At 41.2% G+C, this 19,952-nt stretch overlaps 1 protein-coding gene across 1 annotated transcript in view; it reads right to left on the reverse strand.

Moving 5' to 3' along the window:
- FRAS1 (Fraser extracellular matrix complex subunit 1) overlaps positions 1–19,952 on the reverse strand; it is a 443,799-nt gene that overhangs the window by 31,051 nt on the left and 392,796 nt on the right. Inside the window, 8 exon segments of the mRNA XM_082464007.1 lie at positions 295–521; positions 2,075–2,275; positions 4,280–4,436; positions 7,549–7,754; positions 14,759–14,906; positions 15,464–15,624; positions 17,159–17,503; positions 18,749–18,995. Coding sequence (XP_082320133.1) covers positions 295–521; positions 2,075–2,275; positions 4,280–4,436; positions 7,549–7,754; positions 14,759–14,906; positions 15,464–15,624; positions 17,159–17,503; positions 18,749–18,995 — 1,692 coding nt within the window.

Raw genomic sequence — 19,952 nt, forward strand, 5'->3', positions numbered from 1 at the left:
AGCCAGTGGGAAGCAGCCGCATAGCACAGGGAGATCAGCTCGGTGCTTTGTGACCACCTAGAGGGGTGGGATAGGGAGGATGGGAAGGAGACGCAAGAGGGAGGAGATATGGGGATATATGTATAGGTGCAGCTGATTCACTTTGTTATACAACAGAAACTAACACACCACTGTAAAGCAATTATACTCTAATAAAGATGTTAAACAAAAAAAAAGAAAAAAAATCACTGTGTTAGAAAAACGAAGACGTGCAGCATTGGAAGTCCTGCTTCTCTCAAGTTCTTATCTAATTACTAGGACATAAGCAACGATCCTTTGGGTCGAGAGACTCACAATGGGCGGCGCTGGCAGGATGAGGCTCCCTGACACCTCCTGGTCTAGAATCGTCACTGTGGCAGTGGTCACATCACCAAGCACAGCTTCCACTGGGTCATCCGGGCCAAGGACTAGGGAGAACGATTCATGCCACTCCCGGTCTTCATTGGACAGGATCTCAACTTTAAAGAAGATATGATCCACACCTTCGCCAAGGACAGAACAAAGAGGGCAAAGGTCCTCATTAGTGACCCACTTAAGGCAGTGCAGGTTGGCACTGCTGAGGCTTTATGTTGAAATATGCCCTTTCCTTTCAGAGGTGTCCTATCAATGTAGTGGCTGCTTATCACGTTGGCCCCATCTCAAGTGAGAAATCTGTTTTCTTGGCCAAATTCCACCTGTGGTGGAGGCTCAGTACTGCAGATTTACTATGCAACACCATATGAGGATTAACGGCCCCTGCCTGACACTAGCTGGTGGTAATAAAAATCTATGATCCAAAGTACACTCCACCCTGGCCATGAGGTTTTTTGCCTAACTTTTCTTTCCCCTTTACATTTAGGCATGAGCCCCTGTGTGGCTGGGTGTTTGCACACCATCCTTCAAAGCTGTCTCCCGGGGGCCGATAGCTCAAGGGCTACCTACCAGGCCATTTCTGCAAAGACAATAATGTGAAGGTTTGGCAGCCTGGGATGGGGAGGGTTAGAGCTCAGAAACCCCCTTCCTTTTCTGTAAAGTGATTCTCTGAAGGTGAAGATATCTCGGGCAGGAGTCAAGGTGCCCTTCTTCCTCTCCTATAGACATCTGGGCTAGGTTACTTCTAAGACCTGCCTTTCCCCCAGAAGCTTATGCAGAAAAGGAACAAGCTAAGACACTTGGAAGAGAGGTCCTTGTGAGGATGTGGAGGAAGGGCACCTACCTTCCCTGTAAACACGAACCAGATGCACATGGGATGGAGCCAAAAGCCCTCTGAAGCTCCAGTGGGTGACGGGGACATATAGAGACCCACCCCACCTCCATTTCCAAGGGAGTCATTTTCTCCCTCCACTTGCCAACACATCTCTGAAAAGGCCTTCTATCACTTTTGCCCACTTCTGGCTACATCACAAATGGTGCCAGGCTCTATAACAGCCTTTTCACCTTATACTGCTCCAGAAAGTTCTGGGGAAAAGCCAAGCATACAATTCAACTCCTCCTCTGTCTCATTCCTTCCATTAAATAAATACATCAGACAGTTAAACAGCTGGTTGTGACCTGAATCCCATCCTTCTTCCCTGACTCATCTTCATAGCACCTCCTAGTAGATGTCAAACCACTTGAGCATGGAGATTGTGCCTTCTGGGTTTAGTAATCCCCGAGGGGCCCAGCACAGTGGTTTGTACCAATGTTTGCTGAATGACAAACATTCAAAAATATACAAAAACTCATGTATATTTTTAAAAAATCAAGTGCTCCCATCGCTCAATCAAATCATAGGCTAACAACAGCAGCAACAAAAAGTCCTTTTGAATGAGCCAAAATGCCTAGGATGTTCTGAAGTAAAGCATTTCTTTGCCCTTTTTTTTTCTTTTTCCATGCCATTTTTACTAATTAGAAAATTTAAAGACTCCCACAATCTCAAATGTGTGCTTAATAAGTACTTCATGCTACTGGAAATACTGTTTCTCTCTTTCTTTTTTTTTTCATTCCTCTCTTCAAATCTAAGATATTTGCCTCTCTCTTAAGTAAAACCTACAGATTGGGACTGGCATTCAATTACCAGGACTGAACTTTAAGATTCGGCTCTTTGGGTAATAATCCACACCGGACTGGGCTGACCCGTCCCGGGTGCTACAGCGAATCTTGGACGTCCTGTTCTGATCCCCTCTGCGGATCACCTTGATGTTCAGAATGGCCGTGGCATCTGGCCCTGAGGGTTCCCGGACTTGGTATGCAGCTTCTTCAAACTCAATGGTGGGAGCTTAAGGAAACAAGGTTAGGAAAACAAGAGCAAGTTGGAAAAGTGACAAAGAACTCCACCTCCCATGAAAACACCTTCTAATGACAAGAGGGAATTTTTCACATTAGTTAACAATACAAAGGCAAAATAGCTTGCAGTCAATAAAAATCAATCAGTATTTACCCCTAAGCAATACTTTGGAAAAAGGAATTTATCTGTGATTCTGCAGGAGTTGTTTCTCACATATTTCTTATTAAAAACAATATAGTGGAAGAAATATTTTTAAGCACTTTGAAATGCATGATGTCCAAGTTTCCATCTAGGCATTATAGCTCACAGCATGTTTTTAAATCTGCACAATTAAAAAAAAAATCTGCACAATTTATCAAGGGACAGAGACACAGTTAAGCCCTTGATAAATATCTATTGACTGATTGTATGAACCAACTCCTTTTCATTTATGAGATATGAATTTCATTTATATACTGCTTAAATGTACCAAATCTCTCTCTCATCTCTGATCTTTTGGACCCTCCCTCCCAGTGCTCTCAGCTCCCCAACGTTTAGCTTTTCCTAACTTCTCACAGGTTATTTAGTTAAGGATGACTAGTTATAGTGACCGGCTACAACAATAATTCAGGAACACAAGATTTCCTAACACAATCTGATTTGAGGTACTATCCTCATTGCTATGAAACGATTAATTGTTGATTTTTTTAAAAATTCAAACTATACCTTCTTTTGTATTATATTCTTATGAGGAAGGGCAACGTGGTAGTGGTGGAGAGAGTGGGATAAGAAGATGGAAAAATTGGGAGCAATTACAAATCTTATACCATTTAAAATATAGACTCTTTCAGAAAGTTCTGATGTCTCTATGTTCACTTCCCTCTTTCTCTCTCAGAAAATCAGTTCTTCCTAATTGTAGAAGATACGCTTCATTTTAGACTTCATAGTTGTGACTGTGTACGCTCTTTGAAATTGAGGTGTGTCACTGTAACACAGTGTGAACTTGTTACTTCTCTGAGCTTCAGTCATTGGGTTTTCTGTGTGAACAGGAGAGGTCCACTTTTTCTGGGTGAACAGGAGAGGTTCAGGATTTGAACCTGAGTCTCCTTGGCTAAAGGGCTAATTCAACTTCAAGGCTGGCTTTTTTGCTTTTTTCCCAATGTGCAAGTTAGTCCCTATTTTAATATTAGAAACCCTAAGAGTCTCACTGACTCTTGCGTAGATTCTAGAATCTGATAAAATAAGGTTCTACATGCACTTTTGTTGCTTACAGCTGTGTAACTAAGAACGTAAATTATATAACTTTGCTGAGGTTCAATTGCTTTACCTATAATATAGGGATAATAACACCTACCTCAAGGGGCTACTGTCAGAATGAAATGAAATAGTATAATATGCTTAGAATGGTTCTTAGTATACAGTCAATATTCAATAAAAACAGCTGTTACTATTTGTAGTTTTATTGTCCATTTATTAAAATACTTATTTTAATCAAACAATTATGTCCCTATTTGAAACAGATTTTGTTTTCTTTGGTGCCTGGGTCACTCTTTGCTGACACCTGACTAAAGAATTTAAGTTTTTTTAGGTTAGTAGGCCAAATCAATTAGAGAGAAGAAAACTGAGAAATTAGACTTTTCCAGAAAGGTGGCAGCACTTTAAATCAGTTCATTGGATTCAACTGATTCTGATTGTATTGCCAATCCTGCTCTTGAATTGCAGTGACTTAAACAGTTTTTATTCTCTGTCTATCTTAGCATCTCTGTCCTAGCGTTTAACCATACTCGTTCCCTATCTCTTGGTGATGTGGTAGAGAACAGTGTGATTTAAAATACTGGAGCTCTGTAGACGGTGATCAGTTGCTGCCAACATTTTATATAAATACTCTAAGACTGTTATCAGTAGACACTTTTATAGTGCTTTCATTTTTCAAAACACCTATAATTATGTTATTGGTAAAACATCAGTTCATGTCCCATCAACTTAAGAGTAACTAAAGGCAATTTCTTCCATTACCGTCTTCATCATTGGATATGGTGATGGTGGCCATGTTATTCTTTCCAACTCTGGCTCCACTCCAGTGGTTCCCAAGAGGATGGCCAAGGTAGACCCTGAACTGTTCCTCAGGCTCAAACATGGAGTCGTCGTGGATATAGACAGTACAGTTCTTCATCTAGAGCCAAGGGCACAAGGAAGATTAAAATTTGCAGTGAGATATCAAAAATTTGCTTGGCTCTCCCAAGAAAATGATTTTTCTTCTTTGTAGCATCAAAAAGTCAACACAGATTCAAAAATATCCCAACTGTTTCATTTATAAAATAGAATGTTTAACAGTTCATGCCTGAGTGGACCTACCTATATGTGGAGACTTGTATTAAACATTCCAAATGATTTCGAATTATTGGTCATGAGTTATGAAAAACAATAAAATGAATCTCTAAAAAGCATCTGTAGAACATTTGTGTGCTTTCCCGCATTTTGCCTGGGCTCATCTGTACCTTTGTACATGTTATGATAGGTAGATTTCTGATGGTGAGGGTTTAATACATGGATTAGACTTCCTGGAGAGTTGAATGATATTCCTTTTCCTTTGTGAAAATTGAAGAATCTTATAAGGAACTCAGAAAGCCTTCCTGTTAGGCTAAAGACACCTTTAAAAGCTACAGAACTCTCAAATGTGTTGCCGAATGGTGGCTCATCTGAAAACTGCTGAGAACTGAATGTCTGAGAACACAATCTAAATCCCTGTTGGATGGAAAGAAATCAAGCGCTTCCCAAACTGAATATTCTCTACTGAGGACTTGTCTTCTTGGCAAAACGTAAAATAAGGTCACAACATTTTAGATAACAGAGCAGCCTCGATTGTAGAGTCATGTGATATGAAGTGTGATTATTTTTAGTTGGACCATTTTAAATTCATTATACTACCATATTGCAAAGGATATGTGGATATAGAGCTTTCACTGTCATACTTCCTAAGTCATACTAAATGGAGGGAGAACATCTCTGTGAACATTTACCTGTGGCTTGCTGACCTGGTTCTAAGTCCCTGAAGAATGTTCCTTTTTTTATCCCTACCACATCTTTCTTACAATAAGAATTTCTTTATGGAAAGCATTGACTCTTCGGTATATCTTAAAAAATAAGACATTCTAGTGAATGACAAGTTCCAAACACATATTGCTTAGCATGACAAAGAAGATGAAGATTCCAAAATGTGCTTAGGAATGAGAGATTGCCATGTGGGTAACATCTAGACTATTAAGCTGTATTTTCTTTATAATCTTATTTAATTACAAACTGCCTCTTGGATAGGCAGAGAATCCTCTTCTGAACTTAAAACAAATACAGACATGCAGACTCAAAGCTGAAGATTGTATTTATAGTATTTATATGTGTTTTAAACACGTATTTCAACCTGCCACCAGTAAAATTCCCATAAAATACATAACTAAGACAGGGTTTTTATGAGTCATGGAGGTGTGAAAGACTTGAGAATCTCAAATAAGGATGCTATCGATTTTTTTTTTTTTTTTGGTGGTAAAGAATGGAGGAAGAACCTCGGGTGACCTGGAACGTGTAAAGTCTTTTTATGCTAAACTTCAAAAGAACTAATCATAAGGCAAAAATTTCACACATTTGCTTATATCAAAACAAAGATTTCTGTTCAACTAAGAACACCAAGGGCGAAGGTAATAGATGAGTGACAGAGAAAGACACTATGTTTACAATATCTAAAACATCTAAAACCGGCAAGGATTAATGTTACTATTTAGGATTATTAATATTAAGATCAATATTTAGAATATACAAGAAAGTACTGCAAATCAGTAAGAAAATGACAGCAATACAGTAAAATAAGGAACAAAGGATAAAAATAATAGATTTTCATAAGAGAAACTCAATGAACTAACAAGCATATAAAATAGTATTAATTAGAGAAATGCAAATTAAAATGAGATATCACTTTATACATACCAGATTAGTAAACATTAAAAGATGAGTAATTAAAAAAGTGTTGAAGAGTATGTAGGGTTTTAGCAACATTCATGTACTGCTAGTGACATTTTGGAAAGTATTCTGATATTATTTTTTCAAATTAAGTACTTTCATGCCCTGTGGTCCAGAAATTTTGCTGCTGAGTTTTTATCCAAAGAAATCCCCACTCGGGTGTGTAAGTGGACATGTAAGAGGATTTGCACTGCAGCATTGTTAGTGGTGGCAGCATGATAGGAGGTGACTGGGCACTAAAACTGAGGGTCTTCACTGTCTACTGCTGAGAGTGAATGGGTAAAAGGTAGTAAATGCACATCATGAAATGCTAGGCAACAGTTTGAAGCAACAGATTAGAAAGACACATAAATGACATGCACAGATCCTAAAACATATTGCTGAGTAAACGCAGAAAACATTTGAAAAAGATATAACACAGTAGCAGTTTTAGAAATAAAAATCATATACATAAAGAACCAGACATTTTTTAAGAACAAATACAAAATAAGAGAGATACACGTTAAGTACAATCGATTGATTACCTCTGAGGTGGGGAAGGGAATGTGGCTGCAGAATAGGGGTAAAATGAAATGAATAAATCAACAAAATAAAGAGAAGGGCCTTGAACTGACCAATGGGGACTGCATGCCTCGAAACAAGGGGTACAAATGACTCAATCATCTGAAACTGAGACCCAAAAATGGAGAAATATGATTCTCATTCAATATATGCTTTGGATATACACTGAGGTTGCAAGCCTTGAGTCTGATGCAGCCACACTTAGTGACTGGAGTTTCTCAGGAGTTCTTGTGTCCGTATGCATCATTTTTCATTATATTGCCAAGAGAATACTCCACTGTCTTGAATGCGCTCAGCTGAACAGGTGTTCAGTCCTGTGCTATTGGTCCTATGCCAGAATGTGTGTTGCCCTGGAACCGGGGCCCAGGTATTAGAGAGCTGTCTCCTCCTTCTCTAGATAACATTAGTGGAGTGTATTCATCTCCCATGTAGGTTCAAATTAAGAGGAGTCCCCAGTCACTTGATTCTGCTAAATTCCAAAAATGTTCTACGTCATCTAAACATCCCAGCTCAGCCAATGACATAGGTATTTGGTCATAAGTGGGAGACAGAGAGGACAACCACATAGAAGAGATGATATTATTAAAAGAATGAACGGTTAATTAGAAACTTCCTAGGATGTTCAGAATTTGTCTAAATTACTTCACTATAGACAAATAAAAGCATCAGGGAAGGAGAGAATCCCATCCTTCAGGCACCATGAATCCACTTACTTTCTCCCCTTTGAGAAAAGTAATCCGTGAAGAGTCTGTGTTTCTTCTCTCCTCAAAGTCCTCCATGACCTGAGCTGAATGGCCCTGAGTATAGCACCTCACTGACGACTCGTAGCTCAGGTCCCCACTCCGAATGATGGGTACGTGTAGGACGCCCTCCTTCTCCTTCGCTAGGAGCAAATCCTTGGCAAACTGCATGCTGGGCACTGGGTGAGCAGAAGGGAAGACGGAGGCGTCGTTAGTGGGATGCTGAGGGAGCTGGCTGCCACTTGGCAGGACCGGCGGCCAGTTGGCAGGACGGCTCCACTAAGGGCCACCAGAGGCTGATAAACTACAGGCAGTCAGCAGATTTCAAGGCCTGGCTGCCACTCTCAGGACAAGGGAACTGCTTCCACTGTGAGTATAGTTCCAGCAAAATAGAACAAATCAAGTTTGCAGCAGTTTTTGCTCAGCTTCTTTCTTACAATAGTCACCATCTCAAGTACAGACAGGTGACACAAATAAAGAAATGGGCCACGTGGAAAATTCCGATAGAGACCTGAGGACCCAGAAAAGTTCATGTTCCTTCTAAGGCTACCAAAAGGAAAACAGCAGTGCAAGCCTGATGAGAAATGGCCACTCATGTTGGTCCTGGGCCAGGAAGACAATAGGGGAGAGCAGGGACATCGGTAAAGGGGAAAGGGCAGGTCATGTGTAAAGGGGGTTGCCCCTCAGCTTCATTCTTTTGTTGGCAGGTCTTCCTATTTGCAAACAAAATCAGAGATCTGCATTTTTATGTCATAGCTCCTAAATTTTAAAATAGCAGGCAATTAAAATAGGAAAAAGAAATTCCATACAGGCCCAAACTATTGAAGCCAAACAAAACACATCCATAAGCTGAATTTGGCCAGTGGGCCCCAGTCTGTGACTACTGCTGTGGGGTTACCTCTTCTTTAACAACTCCCATGGCCTCATCTGACTTTAGGGAAGGACCGTAGCCAAATGGTGGTTAAAAACAAGGGCTCTGGAATTTCCATCCCAGCCCTGCTACTTATTAGCGGAATGACATAGGGCAAGTTACTGGGATTTTCTGAGCCTTGGGTTTTTTTTAAACACGTAAATTGGAAATGTTAATATCTAACTTGTAAAATTATTGGGAGGATTGAATTTAATGAGATTAGGTATGCACGGTGCTCAGTACAGAATCTGGCAAACAGCAGGCACTCAAATTTGGGTAGAAATGATTATATTATGGTTTGCGTTGCCCCCTATCTCCAGGCTTCTCAATATCAAGGATAAGTGTTTCTTCCTTACTTTCTACGAGGCCTTAAGTAATATTCTGCATTAAGACACGTCCCCTTTCGAGACCAACATTTTGTTGAGTGCTGGTTATTATTTTCTGAATGGACAATACAAAGAGGTAGTCCATCCAGTCATATGTCAAATTAGTCTTTGGGACTGCAGGAAGCTGACCTTAAAGCTATAGCCACCTATTTCCTGGCTACGTCCTGGATGTGCCCTGCCCAACCTGAAAGGAAGGCACAGGCGGGGTGAGCACCAAGCTGTCTGCAAGTCAATATGTAGAAAGCTCTCTTTGCCTCCAGCCTGTCCAATGCTCAGAACTGTTGGCATTAGCAAATATAAAACAAATCCATTAATCTGAGCTGAGCCTAACAGTTACCATTCATCACTAAAGAAAAACCCAGAAGATATCTCTAAAAAGAAGATGAGTGACTTTGGCATCAGGTCCTGCACATTACTCATTTGGGGCCCTTTCCATCCAGGACAACCGTCTGTGCTATTAAGAGGTGGGTGGGAATGACATGACCTTGCATGAGGACAAGAAGGGAGCTTGTTGCCAGGTGAAAAGCAACACAGGCAAGAAAGCTTTTCTGCTCATGGCAGATTTTATCTAATGCTTTGGATTGATTTTTCTTGCTGGTCTGACAGGCATCAAGTTGGAGGTGAGTTAAAAGCTAAGTGGTAATGTTTGGGTTTTGTCATGTATTAATCAACCCCAGATTCCTCTTGAGTTGTAAAAGACTCCTTTCCCTCTATTTAACATGTATTAACCTTTACTCCTATGCCTATCTGCTTAAAAAAAAAAAAAAGGAAAATCAAAGAAAAGAAAGCAGTGGGTGAACACTCCTCACGATTGCCTTCTGGGAAAAATCCTTGCTTTTAAGGAGCCCCCAGTTCAGTAGGAGACTGAGGCAGAGCCAATGGACAGGCAATGGGTGGGTTTGGAGACATCTATCTGCGGGGGTTATGGCATACAAAGGGCCCAGCCCGGGTCAGGCATTGTGTTAAGGGCTTCCATATACAACATTTCTCATCCTCTTGACAACCCTGCAAGGCACTGCAGTCTCTACAGGAAGTAAGGGCGCCGGCTGTGGGGTGTCATTTCTGCCTGACTGCAGAACCCCTTCGCTTTCTGCATGGATGGGGTATATGAATGGGAAATGGAAACCACTCTGTGAAGGCTTATGGGCTCGCAGTGGGTATCATGCACTACTGTCAACACCTCTCTGAGGAAATCAATTTGTAATTACCTTCTTGTTTGTGTAAGTCTTGTGTCTTGAAATAGATTTCAGGACTCTGCTCTCTACTCCTCGGTAACCCCGGTGTTGAGCACCAGTCTTAGGCATGGAAAATGTCAACCAACGCTGTTACCCGCTAATCTTAGTAACTGACAAAGTGAGTGCCAACACCAGCTGCCTGGAATGCGGTGGCCTCTTCATGGGTGATGGTTAAGTCTGAGATTTAGGAAAAATCCTGGCTCTGGTTCTTTGAGTTAATGAGTAGGTGGGACACAGCTACATACACAGGGGTGCGGTGCAGCAGCGGCTACAAGGCCTTTCTTGCCTTGCTCAGCAGTCCTCAGGGCAACACCAAAGTCTAATTCCAGGTATCAGAGCAGAAGAGAAAGGTGAAAACAGAAAATGTTCTGAGATGAGCTACTTAGATGATTTAAGGGCCTGAAATCAGCCCAGTGGAGAAAGATAAAAGGAGCTAAGATCACTCTGAAAGGCTGGAAGCTGACTCTATAAGGCTCTTGAGTGACATTAAGCGTTGTTACATACAGCGGCAGTGGCCAGCTAAAACTGCAAAATGAAAAGTCAGCATGGTAGAGCATAAAACCAGAAGGCTGGACTCACATAGAATAGACCTGGGTTTTAACTCTCACTCCCTCACCTCCTCTCTGTGTGATCTTAAGTTATTTAACCTCAGTTTCACAAGTTGGAGAGGATTAGAGGTAATGTAATTAGAGATCTTTCTACCCTAGAATGTGCACATTGAAGGGACTCAACGAAAGCCAGCAGTTACTGGGAAGGATAACCAACAGAAATAATTGGTGAACATTGCAATGGGTTACTGAAATAGATTTGCAGATTTCTTTCTCTGGGATAAATATCTTGAATGAATATATATTGTTGTAGTCTTCCTGAAAGGTGATATTTTATTTAACATATTCATTTTCTAAGTTTGCAACCCTAATGCCCGTCAGTAGAATGCAAGGATAATCTAAATGGACTCTTCTATGTTGATCAGAGTGCAATGAAGTTTGTGTGTGTTACTGGAGTCCCATTGGCAAGTGCGACAAATTACAGGTGCATCAGGAAGAAAAGAAATTAACATGTAATAAAATCTACTACGTACCAGCTACTATGGTAGGTATTTTCACATATTTTAACTAATTTAATCCTTACAACAATCTTATAGGTATATCATTATTTATAGATGAACAAAATGAGGCTCAGTAACCTTAGCCACTGAGCAAGGAAGGCCAGCGAGCAAGGAAGTGGTGGGTGGGGATTATATTTCAGGATTTCTGACTTTCCATTCACTTTCCACTTCATCAGAGGGAAATTAACTATCCTTTCATGTAAAAGAATAAGAAGACTTTTCAAGAATAAAAAGCATAAATGAATTTCCTTTTTTCTTCTTTTTTAACTTCTTTAAGGAAAAAAAAAAATTCCCACATATTCTCCAACTGCACCAAATAGAACCATTTGGTGTAGTGCAAAGAGTGTGAACTTGGAGCCAAAAGTCCTAGAATGCATGCTGGTTCCTCCATTTACTAGACTTTGGGTGTATGTTTACTTCACTGATTCTCAGTCTCCTTACCCACAAAATAGAAATAAGAGTAAAACAATGGGATTATGAGAAAATGAGATAAGGTTTAATAGATGACTTGTAAACTCTGAGGTAACATGCAACATAAAACAGTATAATTGTTATTATCTTGTTCATGGTTAAAAAGTTACCACTTTGTGAATCATAAACCTAAATATAAAACTTAGAACTACAAAACTTCCAGAAGTGAACATAGGAGAAAATCTTTGTAACCTTGGCTTAGGCAAAGATTTCTTACATACAACACTAAAAGCACAATCTGTAATAGAAATATCGATAAATGGGAACACTTAAAAGTAAAAAACGCTTGCTCTTCAAAAGACATTGTTAAGAGAACAAAAAACAAGCAACAGATTGGGATAAAATATTTGCAAAAAACCAAATCTTTGTCCAGAATCTACAGCAATGCAGTAATAGAGGAGAAAACCCAACTTAAAAAATAGGGAAAATATTTGAACAATACTCTGTCAAAAAAGATATATGGATGGCAAGTAAGCACCTGAAAAGAGAGCAATGTCATTAGTCATTCACTACACACCTGCTGGAATAACTAAAAAGCCCCACAAAAACCTGATGTGGAGCAACTGGAATTCTCATACACCGCTGGTGGTGATGCAAAGTAGTTACAACCATTTTGGAAAACAGGCTGGCTCTTTCTAATAATGTTAAACAAACACTTACCCATATGACCCAGCAACCCCACTCCTAAGTATTGACTCCAGAGAAATGAAAACCTATGTTCACACCAGAAACTACTCAGCAATAAAGGGAATGAACCACTCATATTTGCAATAACATGGAAGAGTCTCAAATGCAGTGTTCTAAGGGAAAGAAGCGAGATTCAAGGTGCTACCTATTACACGATTCCATTTCTATGACATTCTGGAAATGGCAAAACTTCAGGGACAGAAAACAGCTCAATAGCTGCCAGAGCTTGGGATGGGGAGAGGTTGACTACAAAGGGACACGAGAGAATGTTGTAGGATGCTGGAACTGTTCAACATCTTGATTGTGGTGGTGGGTGAATTTTAACTTATGTAAGTTAGACCTCAATAAACCTAAGTCTAAAATAACACACTATTTTGGATATATGCAAATATATAACCAAAAAACTGGTTAAAATAGTTGTCTTCAGGGAGGGGAGCTGGAGGGTTGGGAGCCAGGGGTAGAAGGAAGACAATTTTCATAGTATACCTTTTTTGCTGTTTGCTTTTTTTACTACATAAATGAATAGGTTATTTAAAAACCAAAAATTAAAGATCACCCTGCTGGGCTGCCAGTTCCTTCTCTGGTCACTCTGTAGTCACTGAAGAGTTTTTTTTTTTTTTTTTTTTTAAAGAAATTCACGTTCTTTTATTTATTTATTTATGACTGTGTTGAGTCTTCGTTTCTGTGCGAGGGCTTCCTCTAGTTGCGGCAAGCGGGGGCCACTCTTCATCGCGGTGCGCGGGCCTCTCACCATTGCGGCCTCTCTTGTTGCGGAGCACAGGCTCCAGACGCGCAGGCTCAGTAATTGTGGCTCACGGGCCCAGTTGCTCCGCGGCATGTGGGATCTTCCCAGACCGGGGCTCGAACCCGTGTCCCCTGCATTGGCAGGCAGACTCTCAACCGCTGCGCCACCAGGGAAGCCCTCACTGAAGAGTTTAATCGTGGATTCTATATTCATCACCGGGAATACTGACGAGGGTCCTCCTGCTTGAGGTGGAAGTTTAACTTGATCTTCTCCACCCAACTCTAGAATCTGACAATTCCAGATTTCATCAGTTCTTCCCCAGAAGAACTGGGGAAGTCCTTTGCTGTTCATTCTCTTGTTACTTAGGTCAGCTCTTCAGTGGGGACTCATATTTTTGTACAGGTACCTGTGTCTATTCATTCCTGCACGTCACCCATAAGACGGCCAGTACTAGTTTCCTCAAACAAAAATCACACCACTCCTCTGCTCAGAAGCAAATTCCTCATGTTGGAACATAAGACCTCTTAGAACTTGTCTCCAACCTGTCTTTCCATTTCATTTTCTTCCATTCACCTCCTGCCAGGCTCAGAGCAAAAGTAAGCATCTCACTGTTCTCCAAATACGTGTCTTTCAAAATTTTATACCTTATGTATACTATAGCTCTCCATTTAACAAAGTTTTATTTTATTATCCATTAGATAAAATTATCCATTAGATAAACTAACTCCTACCACACCTGAAGACTCTGTTTAAATATCACCTCCTTTGTGAAATCTTCTATGATTATTCTTGCACGCATAGTCACCGTTCAGTCCCCTCTGCCCCTACACTGCTGGATTTATCACACTATTAAGTCATTTATCATAATATATTATTTTTTTTCTGTCTAAGGATCTGATCCCCCAACTAGACCTTGAGCTTCTTGAAGACACAACTCAACCAGGCATACCTGGTTGCACTTCACTTTACTGCACTTTGCAGATACTGTGTTTTTTAAAAATTGAACATTTGTGGCAACCCTGCCTTGAACAAGTCTATCAGGGCCATTTTCCCAACTGCATTTGCTCACTTTGTGTCTCTGTGTTACAGGTTGGTAATTCTCCAAATATATCAAACTTTTTCTTTATTATTATATCTGTTATGGTGATTGTGATCAGTGATCTTTGATGTTACTACTGCAAAAAGATTATGATTTGCTGAAGGCTCAGATAATGATTAGCAATTTTTAGCAACAAAATGTTTTAAAATTAAGGTATGTACATTTTTTTTAGACATAATGCTATTGCACACTTAACAGACTACAGTATAGTGTAAACTTTTATATACACTGGGAAACTAACAAATTCATCTGACTTGCTTTACTGCGATGTTCACTTTAATGTGGTGGCCTGGAACTGAACCTAGAATATCTCCAAAGTATGCCCGTACATCTTTTTGTGCCTAGCAGATGCCAGAAACATGAATGATTGTTTCTGTCCCATATTTCTATGTAAAAGTGTGCGTGTGCATGTACTCATGTACACACACGCACACACATTTCTTGAATGAATATGTGAATGAGTTCCAATGTCATATACATGGATGTTAAGGAAAAAATAGAAATCTGGTCTGAACCACCAGCTGGCATCCCCAATCTCTTACCGTCCTGGAATGTGTCATTAATTGCAATGACAGCCTGGAAGGGTTTGGTCAGTTCGGCCCCTTGTGCTGAGCTGAGGAAAACCACAAATGTCTCCAGCCCTTCAATCACAGGATACTGAGTGTCATCCAAGATGGTCAAGGTGCAATACTAGAAGAAAAATCAGGATGTTAACTAGACCTGCCGTGGTTTTCATTTCACGATATATACAAATATTGAATCATTATGTTGTACACCTGAATCTAATATGTTATATGTCAATTATACCTCCATAAAAATTTTTTCTAATTAAAAAAGAGAGGGAAAATAAAAGCAAATCTTATAGAATGCTCACCAACCAACACTCATTTGCCTTTGGGAGATTAGGGCAAAGGTGACAATTTGCCTTTCTTCGGTGGTCTTAAAGTAAATTTTTTAAATCCATAAAATGATCATCTCTGTATCACATACCGTAGGTGTTTTGTTTCTAGATATTTGCATCGATCTAGTGCAGTTTCTATCCTAAATCCATCGTGCTGGATATTAGATGCTGAAAATGTCACTTGGAGAGTCTGTCGAAGATCTCTCTCAGTTTGTTCTTTGTTTGTGTTTTTGAAGAACGGGAAGATCATAATATTTCGATATTTTATAATCCTCCAGAGAGTTTGGAGAACAGACTAAAGACAACATGATCAGACCCATCCGGCCTTTGACCTCTGTATGCGCACCTGCTCGGTGACACCTGGCCCAAAGTCCACCTTCTTAGAGCTGGGAACGTAGTCAACTCCTGGAGTGGCAGAAGCTGGGTCCGAGGGCCGCGTTGCACACCAGACAGACGTGAGGGTGGAAAGGTCAGTCCCGTGGCGGATAAGTGGGATCTTCACCGTGCCTGCATTGAGAGTCACACGTTTCAGGGGTCAACCTTGAACCAGAAATGGGTGCGGTTTTCAGAGCGATGCCCGCCCTCACAGCAGCAGCGGCTCCAGCCTGCTAGCTTGCCTAGTCCTCCTTCAGTGACGTTCCTGCGCTCGCGCCAAGGGAGGCTGAGAGGCGTGTCCCTCTTTGTACTGGCATTAAGATCAGGAGCAGACCTGAAGGGGGGCCTCAGGGAGGTGGTGCTGGAGAGCCAGCCCTTAGGGGAAAGTGGTTTTGTGGCTTCACGAGGAGACTGTTCACAGGAGAAGAACAATGGACCGAGGAGAGGTGGGTCCACTGGAAAACATCTCAAGTCTATTTAGGGAGAAGAAACTCAGAGACTAGGGCCTCAGGGACGAGCTAGAAAATAGCCAGTTAAGGAAAAACCAGCTAGGGGACTCTATGGAGCCTGGAGCTGAATGTTCCTAATTAAATGTTCCTAACTGGCTGATTTCCCTATTTTATCTGAGTGCTGCACACATCATTACTTAAACCATATGTGCTTATTGCTTATCTTCGGAAGAAGCTCATCTTCTGGTCGCTGTGACAACATACTTCGCAGGGTCCTAATGATACATGCGTAAATTTTTAGCTGTTTTCACAATCGAGGTCAGAGAAAAGCTACATGACAAGCCCATCAATCGTATTTTTCCAGCCAATAAGCTGAGAGGTGACAAGCAGTCATGGCTGGGCATCTGGTGTATGGGAAAGGAAACACGGTATAATAGAAAGGTCTGGGTTCTAAACCAACTCTGCCATATTAGCTGGTCTTTGATGATTTATTTAACCTCTCTGGGACTCCATTTGCTCTTCCACATAAATGAGAATGAATCGAATGCACATGCCATGGTGCCTGGCATTCAGTAAGTGCTCCAAAATATTAGTATTTATTATCCCTCAGAATTTCACTTTCAAAGAGATGCAAGGTCTTGACCAGGGGGCTCAGATCAGCAGATACTCAGCACATCTGCTGCCTCTTTTGCAGGATATCTGCCAGCAGCATGCAGAAGACTTTGAGATCCTTGTGGAGCCCAAAGAGGGAAGAGGCCTGGGTGGAAGAAATCTGCCCACTGACTGCCTTGGGCTGTTATATGAATGAGAAAGTTCCATTTGTTCAGACATTGAAACTTTGCATTTATTTGTTTTGGCAGCTAGCAGTACACTAAATAATTTACCTCCATCCTCAACAGGTCACATTCCCCTCCTTCACAAGCCAAAATGCTTAGCACCACGCCCTCCCTCTGGACCACAGAGGTCGGCCAGTGAACTCTAAGCCAGATCCCTCCCTGCCGTCAGTAACCAGAGCAAGACAAGTGGATGGAACTCCCTATCCTTCACTACCTTCCATTCTTGGTCTTGATGCCTAGTATTACCTGCCTCAGACTGACAACGGTGTCACTGAGGAATGGCATTCTCATGTCCTAAGGGCATTCTCAAAACTAAGAGGAAATTGTTCACGGAAGGGATCAGGAGACGGATGAGGGCACCCCAGAGACGCTCTCCATTACCTGCATCCTCGCTGACAGTAAAAGCCGTGTTGCCCAGGGACACAGTAGAGGCATCATTGGGACCAGTGATGAGCACCTTGGCCGACGCCACGCTTCCGATGCGGGCGTTATCGGAAGCATCTGCCAGGGCAATCTCAAACTCTTCTTCCTCTTCATACTCGCTGTCATCAATGAGCATGACATCGCAGGTGGACATGGTGACACCACGCCCGAATATCACACGACTCTCAGCAGACATCCCTCTAGATTTAAAATCAGAGCCCGATTCTAGAGCATACAGGCTACTTCCCATAGCTGACTTAGGGACCGTGTAGCAAATTGCAGATACAATGCTGCTTGAATCCCCTGAAATACAAATGGCAAGAAAACCAAAGCATTTGAATGAGCGCTTCTCAGATTTTGAAATCTCTGGTAATTTGACAGGCTTGATTCTCTCTGACATATTCCATATTCTGTTCAAACTCTGACATGAAACCTTCCTGCTTTGCAGTTTCTTAAGCCTGTGGTATAAACCACTTGAGGATCTAATATACCCCAGATACTTCACCAAACAACCTGAAGTGGATTTCCTATTCTGTGAATTTTGTGCTCTGTTAATTCACAACACTCATTGCCCACCATCTAAGACCACAGCGGGTGGAGAGATAAGAGACATATTTGATACTTTAACCAGGAAAGTAATTGTGCCCTGAAGGTAGGCTATGAGCACAGTTCACTGCCTTTCTGAATAAACTTCTGCACTTTAATTCCCAGGGAGAAATAAGCTTGTTTAAAAAAAGGAAGACAAAACAAAATAAACCCCACCTCCATGAACAAACGACTTTACTTATTAGTGCTGCCACTTCCTTGGGTGACAGCCTGTTCGGGCTTGGCTGGCTGGCCCAGAGCAATCAACGGGGCTTGCTTGTAATCCGAGGGGCACTGCCACGGGCTGGTGCTCTCTGCAGTGTCTGTCACACTAACACACAGTCAGCAGATGCAACAAAGTACCCGACATCATCACTTGCAGTCATGTTGTGGCTTTGAATGGGGATTTAATTTCCATGTGTTTTAAAGTCTCAATATTGCACAACCATAAATCCATACAATCTTTGTTTTGACTTTCCACCCCTGCAGAATTGCCCTTTATCTCTCACACACAGTTTATTTCTCATCTGAGCTCTACGTGGGACACTCACGTAGGAAAAACTTTAAACACATTTTCTGTCTTCCAAGAACTAAGACAGGAAGCCAGTTCTTACAAATTGTAACTACCCTCCTTGACCAAGGTTACTAAATATTTATGGATTGGGTGATTGATTAAAAATCCCAGGTTCATGAGTCTTTTGCAAAGCCAAATATAACTAGTCTTTTGGTCTCATTTAAGAATAAATGGGAGCACTAACCACTTGAACTGAGATGAGAAGCCTTCCGATAGCACTCACTGTAGGTAGGATAGTTATTAGGATTTCTGGAGATTTAAATGAGTTAATACACATGAAGTACGTCCACGTATGACTTAATATGGAACCTGAGCACGTGACACATAAAAAAGACTCAATAAATGTTAGTTATTATTATAGCTCCTTGTCACCTTTGGCACCAACAGACCTTTTCTTTCAATAGGTGCAAATAGAAAGCCAGCGCTCTCGTTGACCCGGTAGGTCTTCTTATCAAACTCTAATGTGGGCTCGTCCTCAGTGTCATTGATAATGACCTTCGCCTGGGTGAACTCCCCCAGTAGGGCATATGCTGGCATGCTGAGCTCCACAGTGAAACTCTCGACGTTCTCAAACACGTCGTCATCATTGATGACGACGGTGCAGGACTTGGTGTCCTCTCGCTCATCAAATTGCACCTGTCACAAAGGAAACGACAAGGAGTTAAGCTGTGCCTCAGGTTTCCCTGCTCTACACTCCCGGGAAGAGAGGACCCAAGTCCAGTGGGCAAAGCACTGAATGAAATAGCTGGTTCTTCTCGCCCCTACTTCCTGCTGTATCACCTCTTCCCATTCTTCCTCTGTACGCTGGGGCTGATTTACTGGATAGGGACATGGAGGGCAAAGATGTCTCCCACCACGTGGTGACTGTAGAAAAACATATAGATAACTCTTCGTATTCTGTTTTATTAACTCACTTGGGATAGCAAGAGTCATTTGATTACTCAGTTCCCCTTCTATTTGTGGCAAGTTTAACTGGAAAGATCTTTGAACCTGGAGTGTGCAGTTCTGGCCTCAAGTCCTGGTTCTGTTACTTCCAAGCTAGGTTAGGCTATGAAACTTTACAAACATCAGATTCCTCATCGGCTAAATAACAATAATATACCTATTTCACATACTTACTGGTGGGACTAGATGAGACAACGTATAATGAAGGCACTCAGTATATTTTAAAGCATGGAACAAATACAAGATATTATTGATTATCATCACCATATTACTTGTATAGTCAAAATTGACATAGAATCTCAGTGTACTGAATAACGGAGTCTGAATTCAGAGAAAGTTACATTGTGAACAAGTCAGACTGAATTTTAACTTTACCATTAAATCTTTTGCCATTAAGATGTGCTAGATCTATAATGTGAATTAATTTAGCCTGGTATAAAATAGAGAAATTAATTTATATGCATACAGTTGTGAACTTATATGGATTTATTCTGGTTTTACTTTGTCTTCAAAAAAAGATGAGGATAAAACCTTCAAATGGAACCAGGGCTATGGATCAGTCTAAAACTGAGTGAACAGGCAATGGGCCAGGACTGCACTTTGTGTAACTGAGATAGCTAAAACGTGTAGAAATTAGTCCTAAACCTC

The sequence above is a fragment of the Balaenoptera physalus genome, assembly GCF_965194825.1.
Source record: "Balaenoptera physalus genome assembly, chromosome: 5".
NCBI lineage: Eukaryota > Metazoa > Chordata > Mammalia > Artiodactyla > Balaenopteridae > Balaenoptera > Balaenoptera physalus.